Source organism: Pseudorca crassidens, chromosome 11, assembly GCF_039906515.1.
Source record: "Pseudorca crassidens isolate mPseCra1 chromosome 11, mPseCra1.hap1, whole genome shotgun sequence".
Lineage (NCBI taxonomy): Eukaryota > Metazoa > Chordata > Mammalia > Artiodactyla > Delphinidae > Pseudorca > Pseudorca crassidens.
In genome coordinates, this window is record NC_090306.1 from 44,240,141 (window position 1) to 44,258,984 (window position 18,844).

The window sequence follows — 18,844 nt, forward strand, 5'->3', positions numbered from 1 at the left end:
AATTATTAAGTTGGCAATGTTTATGTGGTTTCATAATGATACTTTTAAGATGAAATTTTAATGGAAATGCTTTAGGCTATCTCTTTTGGTTTCTTCCTCAGCTATTGCTGTAAGGCTTAAATCTACCTCCTTTAAAATAGAATAATAAGGAGTATGTGGACCTGGGTACAACCGTCCATTCACTTTCATTGTAAATTTGTACATTTGATGTCCATTTACATTATTTATTTTGTTCTGACCTGAATTGCTTTGCTTTTGGATTTGGAGGTATGGCTAGGTCAAGACAGCTTAACCATGGTCACTTTTATTTCATTTCCTGAGATTAATCTAAGAGAGGAGTGTTGCTGACCGTTCACTAAAATGGTCACATTTGGCTGGTGGAATTCGTCGTTAGCAACGTCAGATTAATAAAATGTGGTTTGCACTCAGGAAGTCACTGTGTTGTAGAAATTATTTGGAAGAACATATTGTCACTGGATTTTGACAATTGCCAGATATCAGGGGGTTCCACGAATGTGTCACACAAGTGCCAGAGTGTTACTAAGTGTCAGGTTTGGGGCTTCAGTATGCTCACGTTCACTCCCCTGCCTTGCTCATTATCTTTTCTCCACAGGATGCTGGAGGGCAGCAGATTGGCTTCTTGCTGGGAAGCTGTGGTATTGCCTTAGCTCTTACCAGTGAAGTTTGTCTAAAGGGATTGCCAAAAACCCAGAATGGAGAAATTGTACAGTTTAAAGGTTAGTAATATTTGTACCTGAATTATCAGTTAAAAATTAAAGCTGAGTGCTTTAATTAGTGTTTTAATTTAATAATAGCTAAGTACTTAACATATATTTTCTTATTTAATTCTCACAATCTTATGAAGTAGGTACCATTATTATCCCCATTTTACAGGTGAGGAAAGTGAGACACAAAGAGGTTAAGTAAGTTGCCCAAAGTCACAGCTAATATATGGCAGAGCAGCGATTTGAACCCAAATCTGTCTGATTCCACAGCCCACACCCTTAACCTTTATGCTGATGGTTGGAAAAGCTACCACTCTGTTCACTAAAGCTAAATGCTACATGTAGAGACAGAGGATAGACCCTATCCTCAGTGGACTTCCACTGCCAAATGGACCTCCCAGTTGTTGAGGTAATGTCAAGGCCTGGAATTAGCATGTGGAACGATGGTACTTTCGAAAGAAGGTACAATTGTCTGGTGATTTATCACTAAACACTAATAAAGATATTTTACTGATTATAAAATGACCTTGATTTGGTCTCTTGATATTTAAAATGACCAATTCATTGTGAACTCCTTTCCTGATGGCTTAGGCAATTCAATTTTTATTTTGGGTTTGATTTAGGTTGGCCCCGGCTCAAATGGGTTGTAACAGATTCCAAGTACCTTTCAAAGCCACCTAAAGACTGGCAACCCCACATCTCACCTGCTGGTACAGAACCAGCATACATTGAGGTAAGTCCTGAGACTAGGATGTACATTCTGACTTTTCCTTTGGCTTCAATTGCTGTCCCACAAAATTTAAAACTAATTTTTTGTAGTGTTAATGTTAGTAGATCCTCCTGGTTTGTTAGATTTCCATCTTTTGGCTTGTAAAATGCCTTATAGTGGCCCTTCTATTCTAATTATTTTGAACATAAATACATATTCAAGAGAAAGACAACAAAGAAATTGATCCTTGTCATATAAGAAAGTTACAAAAGACTTAGAGAAGTTCAGAGGTTTAAGAAATGCTTTACTGGCAGAGATATTTTTCTGCTGCTTTGGGGATGGGAGTGGTGGGGGGTGATGGGAAGCAAGAGACTGGAGAATTGAGGAGGACAAATAGCTGTGCTTTAAAAGAACAAATTTAGGGCTTCCCTGGTGGCGTAGTGGTTGAGAGTCCGCCTGCCGATGCAGGGGACGCGGGTTCATGCCCTGGTCCGGGAAGATCCCACATGCCGCGGAGCGGCTGGGCCCGTGAGCCATGGCCGCTGAGACTGCGCGTCCGGAGCCTGTGCTCCGCAACGGGAGAGGCCACAGCAGTGAGAGGCCCGCATACCGAAAAAAAAAAAAAAGAACAAATTTAACAGATAAAGAGCAAGAAGAAACAGATGGCTAGAGGGTTTGGTATTGAATGTTAGTGTAGGAACTTGACTGATTGATAACATAATTCAGTTGAGGGATTAAGTCCTACTGCATACCAGGCACCAGGCCAAGTGCTTTATTTTTTTTTATTTTTACTTTTTTAAAATTTATTTATTTTTGGCTGTGTTGGGTCTTCGTTGCTGCGCGTGGGCTTTCTCTAGTTGCGGCGAGCAGGGGCTCCTCTTTGTTGCAGTGTGCGGGCTTCTCATTGCAGTGGCTTCTCTTGTTGCGGAGCATGGGCTCTAGGCACACAGGCTTCAGTAGTTGCAGCACACGGGCTCAGTAGTTGTGGCTCGCGGGCTCTAGAGCACAGGCTCAGTAGTTGTAGCGCACAGGGCTTAGTTGCTCCGCGGCACGTGGAATCTTCCCAGACCAGGGCTCCAACCCGTGTCCCCTGCATTGGCAGGCGGATTCTAAACCTGCACCACCAGGGAAGCCCAGGCCAAGTGCTTTATATGCATTATCTCAGTCAGTCCTCACAAGTACCCTGTGAGGTGGGGGGCTGTTATTAAACCTGCTTAGTACCTGAGGAGACTAAGACTTTAACTTGAGTAACCAACCAAAGTTTGTCTAAAACCTTTGACTTGAAGTTGACAGAGCTCGGACTCAAACTCATACCTGATTCACTCTCAAAGCTATGCCCTTGAGTACTCTGCATCTTGCTTGAGACATATTAGTAAATGCTCACCAACTGTTTGCTAAATTAATGAATAAACATCCATAAATTTTAAAAAAAAGTTTGGGGAAAAAAATCCACCCAACTTGAGCCCTGTAGTGATAACTTTGGCTATAAAAGGGAAGAGAGTGGGCAGTAGCTTTGAGGCAACGTGGATCGAAGGAGGATTGCTTTTAAAGATGGAAGGGATCTGGGTACATTTAAATGACAGATAAGTAAACAGGCGATTAAAATACCACATTTAGCAGTCAGCTCTCAATCCATATCATCTCCCAGTGATGACATGGTTCACCCCTTCATCCCCCTTAAAACTGCTCACTGGCTTCCCTGACTACTGACTGACCACTCCTTTTCACTCTTCTTTATTGGTTCTTCCTAAAAGGTAAAGTGCCCTTCATTCTGTGGCCCCTGCTTAGCTCTCTGACCTCATGTAGAACTACTGTCCTCTACATTTCTATGCTTCTGCTATTCTGAATTAACTTGCAGTTTTCACTTGGGACCCTCTTATTACCCACAGGACATTGCTAGTGAGTTTCAAGTATCCTGTGGGTAATAAGGAGCTTTTAAAGGGTTGTCAGCAGAAGAGTGACAAGAATAAATATGTTGTTAAAAGATTTATCTGTTTGGTGGAGTTAAGAAGGGAAATGGGGAGCTTTCACAGTTATCCAGGTGAGCCCAAGTTCATGGTGATGGGGATGGAGAAAAGTGGTTGGATGGAATTGAGATACAGTAAGAAATAGAAGAGACAGGACTTAGTGACTAACTCTGGAGAGGGCAGAGGCAAGAAAGACACTTGGGTTTCTGACTTGGGCAGCTGGATAGATGATGGATGGCATCCTTCGCTAAGACAGGAAGTACAGCAAGAAAAGTTTTCATGGGCGAAAGGTAGAGGGGTGGTGTTGGCTGCGTTTCACAGGAGTACGGGTCATTCGAGGGGAAGGGTTGACCCTCTGAGTCTGGATCTCTGGAGAGAGGTCTGGACTGGAAGTAGAGAATTGGGAGTCATCAGGAATGTGGTACCCTGATGAATTAAAGTGAAAAGAGAAGAGGAAGAACAGAACGTTCAGGGAATGCCAACATTCAAGGGATGGGCAGAGAAAGTGGAGGGAAAGGACAGAGAGAGAGAATATTGAATAGGAAGGAGAGTATCACAAAAGCCAAGGAAGGAGAAAGTGTCAAGAAAGGAGGTGTCAGATATTACAGAAAGGTCTGATAAAGTAACGTATGCAATATGTGCTTTTGATTTAACAATAAAAATGTGACTGATCTTGGTAAAAAGCAACTTGAATGGAGCATCGAGGTAAAAGCAAAATTATAGCTGATTGATTTGGAGGAGTGAATAGGCCATTTCCCAGTCTCCCCTCCCAGCCGGGAGCTGCTGATAGACAGGGACCACACTTGCACACCTTTAGCTCTTGCTCTTGCCGTGTATTTGATACTGTGCTTCTGTTAACACGGCTGAAGTCACATGTTTGTTTTAGCTTCTTTAGCAGCCACTTCACACTGACGACTAATTAAACTTTTAAGAATTTTTCACACATACTTTCGCTGAGCTTTGACATTACCCAGTCCTATCTTTGTGCGATTAGAGTTTGGGGCCCAAGTGTGTAGCCTCAGATATTTATATGAAATGTTAAATTCAGCCCATCGTCATGGCTTTTCGGGGTTTCGTTTTTGGATTCTAATTTTGTCATTTGAAATAACCCATTTTGTTGTTTCTTGTGTTTTTGTTTTTGTGTTTTTTTTCCTAGTATAAAACAAGCAAAGAAGGGAGTGTAATGGGAGTTACAGTGTCCCGCCTTGCAATGCTGTCTCACTGCCAAGCTCTGTCGCAGGCCTGCAATTATTCTGAAGGTCAGACTTCACCCCGTGACTGCCTGCACTGTGAGCTCAGATCTGTGTGACTTCGCGCAGAGCGCTCGGCGGCTGGACTCCAGTTAATGACCGCATTCAGAGGGAAATGTTCTAAGACACATTCTTGGCTTGCTTTCTTCTTTTTCACAAATATGCTGTGATTTAAAGAAGCTAGAATTCTGGGCAAACCAAATATGTAAAGCATGATTTCTAGAGTGCAGAAATAGAAAACTAATTAAAACCATGTGCTTATTAGCCGCGGAATGTCAGGTACCTCCATCTCCCCATGCGTTAGAGCTGCCACCAGCTGTATGGAGTTAGAGTCAAAGAAATTCTGCTACCAAAAAACACAAATTAAAACACAAAAATGTATTCTGGGTTGTTGGACTTTAGATGTGTTGATGTATATTGTGTAATGACTATTCCCCTTAGAATGTTCTTCACAATATTAATTTTTTTAGTGTTTTATTTTCCTTTCATAGAATGAAACAAGTTAATACATGCTCATTATAGCAGCATTACAGAGCTGCATTCTTGTCTGGTTAAAAATATATATGTGTGTGTAATGAAATCAAAATGCCAACAAATGCAGTTGATTATTATATAATACATTCATATAATGGGTTATACGCTGAGGTATTAAAACTCATGTTCTTGAATATTAAAGATTGTTTCAGTATATCATTAAGTGGAAACAAATTAGATACAGAGCAGTATGTACCAATTTTGTTAGTCAAGTATCTGTCTCTATATAAGCATTATAAGTATATAAGCTTAGAATTATATGTGCATGTATGTAGATATAATATATAGATATATACATACACCAACATTTTTTGTTTTCTCTAGGAAGTATAATTTTTTACATATGCTTGTGAAACTTCCAAAGTTTCTAAAACAAACATGTGTTCCTTATATAATTAGGAAAAAATTATTATCTCGAAGACAGTGCCAAAGTCAAGGAATTCCAAACTCATTGTTTCTTCTGTGACCACGTCACCCTGTGATCAGTCCCCCAGCCAATTTGAGGGTACCCTCAAGTAATTAGAAGACCCTGAGAACTTTTAGTGGTTTCTTTAAAAGTACCAAATCAGTTGTTTAATAGAGGCAAGTGACATAATTTTGCTACTTAACACTAAAGATGATTTCCTTGTGTTTTTTCCTATTTTTTTCTATTTTAGGGGAAACAGTAGTAAATGTTTTAGACTTTAAGAAGGATGCGGGGCTGTGGCATGGCATGTTTGCGGTAAGCTACACAGAATCGAGGCCTTTAGTGTAAATTGTGCTTATGATTCAGGTCACTGTGTGTGCTGTGTAACCACAGCATCACTCAGTGCTTGTCTGAAATGTAAGCCCCTAAAAGATCAGTAGTATTTTCCAGGGGAATTTGATTTTGTGATACGAATGGTAATTTTTTTAAAGGAGAATGTAATTCTGTTTTTTCTTCATTGTGTGGTTGGGTATACCTTTCACATAATAGTATATAGGAGAACTTAGGATCAAAAATCCTTTAAATATCTGCTATGATGACTCAAAGCTTAAAAATTTCTACAAATGGCTATATGTTTATTTATAATTTTCAAAAAACTATGAGAGTCACCTCTTCTCTTTTCTGAAGAAAAGATTACTTAAATATATCTGGAACTTTGCAACTGTGTTTAATAATATCTAACCTTTCCATTGGACAAAATGTCTTGAATGAGTCCATGCTGCAATGAAAGAGTAGAATAACAAGGTAGATGAGACTGCTTTCCATAATAGAGGAACAGGTACCATCCTAAGGGAGTTAGAAAAAGGTGACTTCCTCCCAGCTGTGGCCTCAATTTTTATGGAAGAGGTGACAGTTGAGTTGGACTAAAAAATGGGTAAGATGTAGCCATACAGAGATGTTTGGGGGGTGGAAGTAGAAGGGGGGACATTTCAAGTGGGAAAAGCTACATATGGAGCATGCTGATTAGGAGGGGAGAGAGGAGAGATACAGTATCCTACAGTTGAAAGAACCTTTGAGAGTATCTCATCACACATGGCAGGTCAGAGAAAGAGTAGGAAATGAAGCATGGGGAAGAGGAGCGGTTTCCCTTTTCTCCCAGGACCCCTCAAATTAGTAAAAAAAAAAAAAAAAAAAAAAAACCCTTATTCCTTGAACATACATGCTTTCTTGCTCTTTTCTAAAGTCCTTCCCATTTTCTTTTTTTTTTATCAGCGGTTAAGAAACCCTTGTGAGGAGTTAGAGGGAATCTTCTCTCTCTGATACACAGAGCAAGATATGGACACGTGTGAAGAATTAGTTATATACACCATTCTTTCCCTGAAATCCAAAAGTTTGTCACCATAGCTAGAAACTTGGGGGAGGGAGGAAAAAGAGGTTTACAGTGGTATTTTGGTATCTTTGGGCCACTTGGGTGGTGAACAAAATGGCTAGTCTAAGTACCAAGACTTAACTACTCTGTCAGGCTGGGTCTCTGTGGGGACAGGGGGTCCTGGGTATGTTCGGTCTGGGTGGCAGGAGAGACACCAAATTGCATGACCCCCTTAGGTTACTCAGCTTTATCTACCCCAACACCTAACGGGTCTGGGCAGGACCTCCGGTAAGCGACAGGGAAACGTTGATTTCTTGCTTTGTAAGACCCAGCCCTTGGTGGTATGTGGCAAGCATAAACATGATGAAAGCGCTCAGAGGGTTAGAGAGCAGTTTGGCAGTTCTCTGTTCAGTGGTAAAGGCACACATCCTATGACTCAGCAGTACAAATTTTCTGTACCTACCCTAGAGACACACTTACACACGTGCCAGGGAAATGAGTATAAATATGTTCCTTGAAACATTGTTTGTAATTGCAAAAAAAAATCTGTCAATAATAGGGAAATGCCCAAATAAATTGTGGTACAGTCATACTATAGAATACTATGCAGCAGGTCCAAAAAATTGTATAGATCTCTTATACTGATGTACATAGATTTAGCGCTAGAACAATTTAAGTGAAAAAAAAGCAAGTTGGGGCTTCCCTGGTGGCGCAGTGGTTGAGAGTCCACCTGCCAATGCAGGGGACGCAGGTTCGTGCCCCGGTCCAGGAGGATCCCACATGCCATGGAGCAGCTGGGCCCGTGAGCCATAGACGCTGAGCCTGTGCGTCCGGAGCCTGTGCTCCGCGACGGGAGGGGCCACAACAGTGAGAGGCCCACGTACCGCAAAAAAAAAAAAAAAAAAAAAAAGCAAGTTGTAGATATATGTATAGTATGATGCCTTTTATGTTTCTCTGGGGATGAATATATATGTAAATACATGGGAAAAAGACTGGAAGGATCCATGGCAGATTCATAACAATGATTATCTCTGAGGAGGAAAGAAGGGAACCAGGTTTGAGAATAGGTAGCAAAGGAGGCTTCAACCTTATAGTTAATATTTTCAATTTTTTTCAAAGAGCATGTGTTTGAGTATTGTATGGTTAAAATTGTTAACAAAATATCAGTTCAGTTTTAAAATGCTAAGTATGTATTAGGTATTGATTACTTTTTATCTTTCTTTGCTTTTCAGAATGTAATGAATAAGATGCATACAATTAGTGTACCCTACTCTGTTATGAAGACTTGCCCTCTCTCTTGGGTCCAAAGAGTACATGCCCACAAAGGTAGTTACACACAGCATCTAAGCTTTGATTACGTGACTGTTGGCAATTTCAGGGATTTTCAAATTGCTCTTCTAACGACATAATTCTATGCCTTGGTGCCTTGACAGGTTTTAGAGTTTGGTTATTAAAAAATCAGATATGTTGTCTAGTTCATCTCAGTTGATGTCCATTCTTAAGAATTGTGCCTGAATCCGGGCCCTGAATTAGATTTATTGGGTGCTTTGGTGTTCGAAGCTTCCTTGGCTAGGATACAAGGCCTGCCTGCAGGTCACAGTGAGCGAGGCAGTCGTGTGTCCAGTCAGTTGCCACTGCCTCAGAGCACCTGGAACAATTTCTTTGAAACCGTTTTTATTTTTCTCTAAGTGAAAATCATGATTCCTAAAATAAGTAAAAATGTTTTTATTATAATATATTAATATCTACCAAATTTAACATGTGTGTATTGACTTTATCTCTTTTGCATTTATAGCCAAGGTTGCTTTAGTAAAATGCCGAGACTTGCACTGGGCTATGATGGCACATCGGGACCAACGAGATGTGAGCTTGAGCTCCCTCCGCATGTTGATTGTGACTGACGGAGCTAATCCCTGTGAGTATTTCTAGAGTGTCAGTCTGGGAATATCCTTTCCTTTGGTAGTCTGAGGTTTTCATCCCCTTTCTGTAAGCATTTTTTTTTTTTTATATCTGTATTGAGAGATAATTCACATACCATAAAACTTGCCCATTTAAAGTACCCTTCAATGGGGGACTTCCCTGGAGGTCCGGTGGTTAAGAATTTGCCTTCCAATGCAGGGGGTGTGGGTTCGATCCCTGGTCGGGGAGCTAAGATCCCACATGCCTCCTGGCCAAAAAACTAAAACATAAAACAACAGAAGCAATATTGTAGCAAATTCAATAAAGACTTTAAAAATGGTCCACATCAGAAAAAATCTTTTAAAGAATTAAAAAAAATAAAGTACAGTTCAATGGTTTCAGTATATTCACAGAGTTATACGGCTATCACCATTGACCTGAATTTAGAACATCATCCTCCCCAAAAGAGACCCCATACCCATTAGTAGTCACTCCCCATTTCCCATCCTCTGTGCCCTAGCCCTAGGCAACTGCTAATCTACTCCTTGTCTCTGTATGTTTATCTATTCTGGACATTTCGCATAAATGTAGTCATGCTATATGTGGTCCTTTGTGACTGGCTCCTTTCACTTAGCATGTTTTCAAGGTCCCTCCATGTTGTAGCCTGTGTCTGTACTTTATTCCTTTATATTGCCATATAATATTCTATTGTATAGATATACTGTATTTTATTTAGTCATTCATCATTTGATGGATCTGTAAGCTTTTAAAACCACTCCATGCTCACTCATTTAGGTCCTTTCTCTGTCATGTAACTAAAAAGAACTATGAGAAGGTAACTTGATAGAGCCAAGTGTCTGGACTTTATGTAAATTCCCTGTCACCAAATCTAAGGAGTTTGCGAAAGCTTTTAGAGATCTTACTGTGTTGCCTGCTTTTCCTGACAAGCATAAACATCTTGAAGCCTCCACAGGGTAGAATCAGGTAAAGCATTAGATACTACTGTGTTCTTTGTCATCGTGGATTTTTGTCGGTAGTCACAATGATCATCTTGGTATAAAACACAGACCTGGGACTGACCTTAGTAAGAAACAAGTCAGAGAATACATGAACAGGATGGAACTAAGCCAGAGTATTAGTAATGCACTGGCTAAACTGCAGTAGTTACTTCAGGAAGAGTTGCTTGCTTCCGAACTGGCCACCTGTTGCCTGCGGTGCATCTCTGCTATTGATTGGGCAGTTTGGTAGGAGCAGCCTTATTTTAAGTTGTAACTTTCAATAGTGTCACTGACCTTTCATGGGCTAGATGAGCATTTGTTTGTCCTTGAAACCTATCAACCATTTCACAGGCACAGTAAAATATTTGCATGGACTTGATGATGTACAGATGTGTCGGCTTTCTGTTCTTTACCAGTTTCCTGCAATAATGAAAATCATGTTTTCAGTTTTCAAGTTGATCTGTTTCAACTCCTCAGGGTCTGTGTCATCCTGTGATGCCTTCCTGAGTCTGTTCCAAAGCCATGGTCTGAAACCTGAGGCCATCTGTCCGTGTGCTACTTCCGCCGAAGCCATGACTGTCGCAATCCGCAGGTATCGTTCAGAATGTTGGTGCTCTTGATGTATGTTACAACTCTGATCAAATGTGCAGAATGGACCAGGTGATGACAAGGGGTGTGATCTAATTTTCTGCTTCATAATCCTGAAAGTGAAAATGACTTTGTAAAGCAGTTTGAAGCATCTCATTTATTTTTCCCACTCTTGCCCTAAGTGTAACTGGTAAACTGAAATTTTACTTTAGTTATTAACATCTCGTATTTGTGAATTAGTTCTTTTTCTGTCTTGTTTTGCCCTTCAGAATCCTTAGTTAGCATCTTAGACTACAAGTAGACTGTTCTTGATTGTAGCTTATATATGCAAAGTACCTATATAGAGAGTACACAAGCCAGTATATTCCTTTTATTTATTTATTTTTTAATTGAAGTATAGTTGATTTAGTGTTGTGTCAGTCTCTGCTGTACAGCAAAGTGACTTGGTTATACACATATATCCCTTCTTTTTTTTTTTAATACAGTAGGACCTTGTTGTTTATCCATTCTAAATGTAATAGTTTGCATCTACCAACCCCAAACTCCCAGTCCATCCCGCTCCCTCCCCGTCCCCCTTGCAAGCCAGTATATTCTTAACAACTGATTAAAATTTACTTTTTCCATCTGAATGAAAGTTCACCATGCTTTGCACATGTAAATTAGATTAACTTGGCATGTTTTGGGTAGAGAAAAATGCGGATTTTTGTGTGTATGCTATCCAGAGGAAATTTCCTTTCCTACATGTTCATACTTTTCTCTTAGTATCATTTTATTTGCCAAATTTCATGAGTTTATTTTGTTTTCAGGCCTGGAGTCCCAGGGGCCCCTTTGCCGGGAAGAGCCATTCTCTCCATGAATGGATTGAGCTATGGGGTAATACGGGTCAATACTGAAGATAAAAATTCAGCACTGACGGTTCAGGATGTGGGACATGTAATGCCCGGGGGTGAGTCCTCAGGGGCATCATTTGGTGTTTCATGAAGATTCGTCTTTAGAGATAGTGGAGCCTGATAAAATATGAGATCCAAAACCAGGAATCCAAAATCTAATACTAAGTCACTTAATTTCAAAAAGCCTCTCTAAGAGTTAAGCGATTCTAATCATACTTATTTCCGGCAGAAATTGGATGATTTAATTGTGAATGTTTCAGTTACAGTTGTTCACATGGAAAGCTAAGTACTGAGTGATACTAAAGTTGTCCGGTTTTCACTGTAATTGCCAAGACGATGGGCTGGCAGAAAGTTAAGAGTACATTGCTTCCTGCGTGTTTGAATTTGATCTGTGTAAGGGTATTTTAATTTAACCTGTTTCTTTGGACTTTGCAGTCATTTTGAATAAGTCACTGTCTTTAAAAGCTTCGGTCTGCATCTATTGTATGTTTTTATTTGCTGAATTTAAAAAATTCTTTATTATCGGGTGAAAGGTGGAAATTTCAGATATACCTATGTAGCATCAGGTCTGGTTTTAACATTCCTGTTTGGTATTCTCACTTAATGCCGCTCAGTGAATGTAAAACTTTCGTGGGTTCATAAGGATGAGACTTTTTTCGAAGGTTTTCCAGACTGTCCCTTGACTATACTTTCTGTACACTAGGAATGATGTGCATTGTGAGACCCGATGGACCTCCCCAACTCTGCAAAACAGATGAAATTGGAGAAATCTGTGTCAGCTCCAGAACAGGAGGCATGATGTACTTTGGGCTTGCTGGTGTGACGAAAAATACATTTGAGGTACGTGACATTAAAGTTTCATGGGGAACGTGTTGCGTGAGGTCAGTGTCACTAAGGCAGCTGAGCTGGCTGATGGGAAATAGCACAGCGTAGCTGTTGGGAGTGTGTGCTCCAGAGGTAGACTGCCCGAGGTCCAGCCCTGACTGCCATGCACTAGTTGAGCTGCTTAACCTCTCTGTGCCCCAATTTCCTTCTTTCTAAAATGTGAGTAATGATAGTATCTACCATAGGAACGTTGTGAGAACTAAATGAGTTAATGTTTATAGAGTGCTTAGACCAGTACCTGGCACACAGGAAGCGCCCTTGTTTATCTCTTACATATATAAAGAGTAAGAGGCCTCACAGAAATTCACCCTGGTGAATGTGCCATGGTTTGAGCGTATAAGACCCAAAATTTAGTTCTGAGAGTGCAGTGAGAATGGATCCATCTCTCAAGAGTAGGCTCGAGTTAACCACGCTTGTAAAGACTAATGTAAACCAGAATGCCAGCTTCCTAATGAAAAATGAAAACCTGGCTTGTCACGGGGGCAGATTGTTGCCGTTATTCAGTCTTTCAGTGAGAGAAATATTTATTGAGCACCTTCTGCATGTCTGGCACTATTCTCCATGCTTGTGGTACATCAGGAAAATACATAAAACTCAAATAGCTCATATTTTCAGTGGAACTAGCACATCGTTTTTCTGAAGGCAGTTCTGCATGTGAAGCCAAATTGTAATGAAAGTTTGCCTGGTGAGCCTGGAAATCAGAACAGGCATAATTAATTGTCTGTATTTCCTAATTGGGATTAACCTGCCTCGAGGTACCTTTTAGGGAAAAGAGAACTCCAGTTTATGGGCCATGTCCCCTTCACACTAGACAGGGCTTATATGACCACTGCCAATTTTCAGTCTTTGAGCTTCCCTTTTCTGTAACCTAGACTAGTGGTTCTCAGTCTCAATATGGCAGGGCACATCTGTCTACCATCCCATTTGAAAATCAGTGCATGTAATTATGTAATAATAGATGTAAATGGCAGGAGAGTGTTATCTATATGTGTGGTGTGATGTGGTGGCTCAAAAAGGCTCCATCATCTATGTTTATACAGCCTAAAATGGCATAATATATATTATTAAATGTCTATTATTACCACCACCACCACCACCATCATCATCATCATCATCATCATCATCATCATCATCACTACCATCACCATCACTATCACTACTACATTCTTGGCCTACCTTCAAAAGTTGTGACCAATTCATAAACTCTTAAAACACATGCTTACTGCCATTCTCTTGGTTTACTTTCACAGGTGACTAATTATCTCTGCTGAGTTTTTATACATTTTACTAATTTTAATCTCACCTTATTTCTCTTTTAAGTGCTTGGACTACATATGTTTCCAATATCTGAGTTTTCTTCATTGCATTTTCCTTATATAAATAAGATCTTCAAGCAGTGTTTGAAGATACTAATAATATTTTATTACGTTGCCTCCCCTGGGAGGGCAAGTGCCTAGCTAAAATTCTCAGATTTGTTACTAAGCTGCTAGGTCCATAGTGATGAAGAAATTTTGAAATCTGCAGGATAAATTTAATGACAGTGAAGTACAATAATAATACTAACCAAAAAAGGAGAAGAAAACTGTTGCACTGGTTTTGCAAATTAAAGTTTCTCATATTTTTCTTACTGGATTCTTATATTTAAACCCTGAGAGAATTTTTCAATGTGGTTAACACTTCACTAGAACAAAAGATCTAAAAATGGCTGCTTAGAAAATAAAAGTGTATTTTAAAAATAAGCTACTGGTAGGGAATTCCCTGGCGGTCCAGTGGTTAGGACTCCTTGCTTTCACTGCTGAGGGCCCAGGTTCATTCCCTGGTTGGGGAACTAAGATCTCACAAGCCGCGTGGTGCAGCTAGGAGAAAAAAAAAAAGAGCTTCTGGTGAGAAAAACTTTGCAACACATATGAATGCAAAGAGCTAATTTTCCATCGTCATCTCTTACTAGCTATTTGATATGAGGCAAATGAAACTCTGTGCCTTTCTCATCTGTAAAATGAAAATATTCTGTTTCATAGGGTTTTCTTGAGAATTAACTGTATTTACACCCATGCCTGGTACATGATAACCATTTTATAAATGTTAGCTCTTGTTATAGTTGTTCCCTGTGTAAAAAAAGAAATCTTAAAAATTAAAGGGAAAAATCCAATCAAATAGAAATAATAGACAGGAGACATGACTAGGCTATTCATAAAAGTAATACAAATGGCCGGTAAATTAAGGAAAAGAAATTCATCCATGTTAGTAATAAATAAATGCAGCTAAAATAATAGTGGGATTTCTTTTTTTGCCTACCAGATTGGCAAAGTTTAGAAAAATTGATAACATGTAATATTAGCCAGAGTATGGGAAAAACATTCTAATATGGTATTGGTGGAGTGTAAATTGCTATAATAATTTTGTAGGACAGCCTGTTAAAATTGAAAAGACTCATGCCTTTTGTACAAATGCACAGAAATATGTACAGCAGTATTCAGTAAAGCACTGTTCATATAGTGAAAAATTAGAATGACCTACCTAGCCAGAAAGACTGGTTACATTCTAATAGTGCTGATTCTGATGGTTTCCTGAGTACCGACTCTAGGCCAGGCACTGTGCTTGCATCTACAAATCTATTTATATTCCCTTGATCTTTACCCTAAGCCTGTGATAGGCGTTGAGAGTTCCATTTTATGGCTAAAGAAACTGAGGTATAGAGAAATGCAGGAACCTTCCTAAGGCCCATGTTACTAGTAAGTGGCAAAGACAGACATTGAACTTACATCTGACTCCAAGGGCTATGTTATCTCATTCCCCCATGTGATGGTATATTATAGAACTCTTGTACAAAGAGAGCTAGATTGACTATTACCAACTTGTAAAGGTATCCAAAATACATATACGATACGAAACACATATAATATATGAAAAAGCAAGTTACAAAATAGTATATATAATACGATCCCTTTAAAAAATGCTTAATATGTTACTATGTGAATCTAAAAAAGTCCGGAGAGATAAACAACGAATTATAAATGTTTGTTATGTCTTAAGCAGGTGGGATTACTGGATTCACTATTTTTTATAATTTTAGTTTTCAACAAGCATGTATTACTGTTTTAAATTCTTTTTTTTATTTAAGACTTTTTGAAAATCAAATACTTTTTTTTTTAAGCTAACATTTTCACTTTCTTCCGTCTTTTAGGTGATTCCAGTGAATTCCGCAGGCTCTCCTGTTGGGGATGTACCGTTCATCCGGTCGGGATTACTGGGGTTTGTAGGGCCAGTAAGTGACACTTGCATATTTGTTTTGGTGCATCTGATCCAAATATTTGTACTTTAGTTCACAGAACAAATTCTTATTAGTCCAAGAGTATTACAGGGCCGCTTAACTTACATTTAGAGCAGTTCCTGTAAAAATGTCATAAAATGAGTAATTTATTGTTCCAGTTACCCAAATTCATTTTATTCCTTCAAACTAAGACATTATCTTTTATTTTCAAAACTCTTTTCACTTATTCTTCCTATGTTGCATTGATTTGATTAATATATTTCAGTAAGTTAGAAGAGTGCTGAAAAAGTTAACCTTCAATAGCAAAGAGAAGCCATAATAGTGTACAGATCATTTTCATACAGATTATCAGTACTACACCAGGTGTAACAGTAAATTCTCTGAATGAAAACAATTTGTTTTTCAGCAGGTGGTATTTAGAGGCATTGGGTTTACAGAGACAATTAGGATATAAAACCTGTTCTCAAAGAGCTCACAGTTAGTTTCATGAGCCGGTGAGGAAGGCAGAGAGGCAGAGCATGAAGGGCTTTGCATGACATAATGGGAAGTTTGGATTTTATCTTGTAAGTAATAGACCTTAATTATCATAGTTGAGCCCACATACCTCCCTCCATCTTAATTACCTCCTTACCCTCTGTTTTTTCTCCTCATAACAGTTCAAGTTCTATAAGAAAAGATCTAATTTTATTTTATTTCTTCCCCACCATTTATGGGTGACGGTGGGGTTGAGGACATACCTCTAAGAAAATCACTCTCCTAGAAAGAGACATCTGCACCTACTGTCTTGACTTCTTCACTCAGCACCAAGAAATTCTCAGAGACCCAACTCCTTTTAGCTTCCACTCCACTATTGAGGTCCAAGATGGAGCTCCAGCCATCACATCTGCATTCCAGGAAACAGGACAGAAGAAAGGATGTAGCCCTACTATCTCTTAAGAGAAATTCCCTGAAGCTGCTGAGCAACACTTCTACTTACATCTCGTTGTTCTGAACTAGTCACCTGGCCACACATAGCTGCAAGGGAGGCTGAAATGCATGCCCAGCTAGAAATTCTACTACTGTGAAAGAAATGGAAAAATAGATGTTGGAGGACCAGCAGAGACTGTCTTGTTCTCTTTATTCACTTCCACCGTAGGACTTTTCAGACTGTGTTGAAAATGGCTGATTTTCTTCTGTCTTCTGGGATGACAGAAGGATGGGCCAGTAGCTTCTTGAGACTAGAGATTATGTCTTACTTACAAAGCCTAGTCAGTGTATGGCATTACATTGTGCTTAGTAAATCAATTAGTGACATTCAAATGGAGATGACTACTAGATAATTCAATATATGTAAATGGTCCAAAAATTTAGGAATTCTATAATGAATGGGAAAAGTTAATTTATTTCAAATGGGTCTGGGAAAATTATTGATAAAAATTATATGAAATAATAATAGAATTATTTATACAGCGATGCTTTGAGGACATTGACAGCAGACTTTCCTGCAGCTCGGTTATTTTTTTGGAAAGGAGAGGCTCCTACAATTCCTTAGACCTTTCTTTATTAACTTAGTTCTAATATTACCAGATGGAAACATTACCCTTATAAATCTGAGACATTCATTCTCACATTAAAACTGTTTTACTCTCTTCCTAATTCCAGTGTTAAATGGTCTAACAATTTTCTCCTCTGCATCCATCCCATGAATAAGTACAGAAGATGAACTAATACATAATCATGACTGGGAAAATGAACTGTGCTCATTTGGCATCCTAGTTGCTTTCTTATAAAATTCCTCCATGGGACTTCCCTGGTGGTGCAGTGGTTAAGACTCCACACTTCCACTGCAAGGCACACAGGTTCAGTCCCTGGTCGGGGAACTAGGATCCCAACGTGCCTTGCAGTGTGGCAAAAAAATAAAATAAAATTCCTCCCTAAGAATGAATATGGGGCTTCCCTGGTGGTGCAGTGGTTAAGAATCCACCTGCCAATGCAGGAGACACGGGTTTGAGCCCTGGTCCGGGAACATCCCACACTCCACGGAGCAACTAAGCCCGTGAACCACAGTTACTGAGCCTGCGCTCTGGGGCCCGCGAGCCACAACTACTGAGCCTGTGTGCCTCAACTACTGAAGCTCATACGCCTAGAGCCTGTGCTCCGCAGAAAGAGAAGCCACCCCAGTGAGAAGCCTGCACACTGCAACGGAGAGTAGCCCCCACTCGCTCAACTACAGAAAAGCCCGCGCACAGCAACAAAGACCCAGTGCAGTCAAATATTAATTAATTAATTAATTAATTTAAAAAGAATGAATATGAATGGTTTCCCTTCTTATATACTATTAAGACCGCATTAATTGTAAGATGCCACTGATTCTGAGATGTCGAGATGTGAAACACTTTTTTAGAATCCATAAAATACGATATTTTCTTTCCTACAGTTTTTATGAGATTTATTTCAAGGCAGGAAGTAAAATGTCTGTTTTGCTATTTAAATAATGTAAATCATTGTTACCTTTCAGGGCAGCTTGGTTTTCGTGGTCGGAAAAATGGATGGGTTACTGATGGTTAGTGGTCGAAGACATAATGCTGATGACATTGTTGCTACTGGATTGGCTGTTGAATCAATAAAGACTGTTTATAGAGGAAGGTGAGTAGTACAGAGTTCAAAGGTCAGCACTTCTGGTGGAATCTAAAGATACCTCTGTGGGGTGATTTGAGTTGTATTCTGTAGATGCTGTAGATTAGGTTGTTTTTGATTAAGTGTAGCAGAAACCAGGCTTTGAATATTTATCTTAAAATGTCTGGTTCTTTGGCTGTAATTGAGGGGCTGTAACCATATCCTGTATTTCAGGTTTTAATTACTACTGTTTGTTGAATCCTGAAGACTGAGGAGAGATTTCTGAAACACTGAACTTCCTACATTCCTTCAATACAGAAGTCACCCCATTCAGTCTAATTGAGATAGATGCTACTCTGTAGGATTTTACATCTAAGAATTGTTCCCTTACTTGACTCTAAATTATTACCATTTTCATGTAGAGATTGACATAGTACATAAGCGCTAATTTCAAATTCCATGGATGAAGTCGACTAGATATCCTCTTTTCTTTGCTTATTAACTCAAGAAAAGATATTTGGCATATATTTGAGTAATTGATGTCCTGTTCAGTAGTTTTCAGTCATGGATATATGTCTTTAAAGCAATCCTGGTGTCCCTTAGTTTTTGAAGCAGTAGAAAAATTAAACGACTAGAGAACCAGTTCCTGAAATGTATAGTTTTTTGTAATGGTGTGGCTTCCTGTGAGATGTAAACTCCATGGGGTACTGGACCTTCTGTCTTTGGTCACGGTCACATCCCCAGCACTCAGCACAGCG

At 39.4% G+C, this 18,844-nt stretch overlaps 1 protein-coding gene across 4 annotated transcripts in view; it reads left to right on the forward strand.

Annotated features, from left to right (window-relative positions):
- The window catches only part of DIP2B (disco interacting protein 2 homolog B), a 236,019-nt gene that overhangs the window by 180,605 nt on the left and 36,570 nt on the right, over window positions 1-18,844 (forward strand). For all 4 annotated transcript variants that reach the window (XM_067696517.1, XM_067696520.1, XM_067696521.1 and 1 more), the window contains 11 exons: window positions 614-737; window positions 1,349-1,458; window positions 4,558-4,660; window positions 5,842-5,906; window positions 8,193-8,286; window positions 8,756-8,875; window positions 10,335-10,449; window positions 11,252-11,391; window positions 12,039-12,175; window positions 15,405-15,485; window positions 17,989-18,116. In XM_067696517.1, the coding sequence (XP_067552618.1) occupies window positions 614-737; window positions 1,349-1,458; window positions 4,558-4,660; window positions 5,842-5,906; window positions 8,193-8,286; window positions 8,756-8,875; window positions 10,335-10,449; window positions 11,252-11,391; window positions 12,039-12,175; window positions 15,405-15,485; window positions 17,989-18,116 (1,217 nt within the window). The remainder of the gene's footprint in view (window positions 1-613; window positions 738-1,348; window positions 1,459-4,557; window positions 4,661-5,841; window positions 5,907-8,192; window positions 8,287-8,755; window positions 8,876-10,334; window positions 10,450-11,251; window positions 11,392-12,038; window positions 12,176-15,404; window positions 15,486-17,988; window positions 18,117-18,844) is intronic.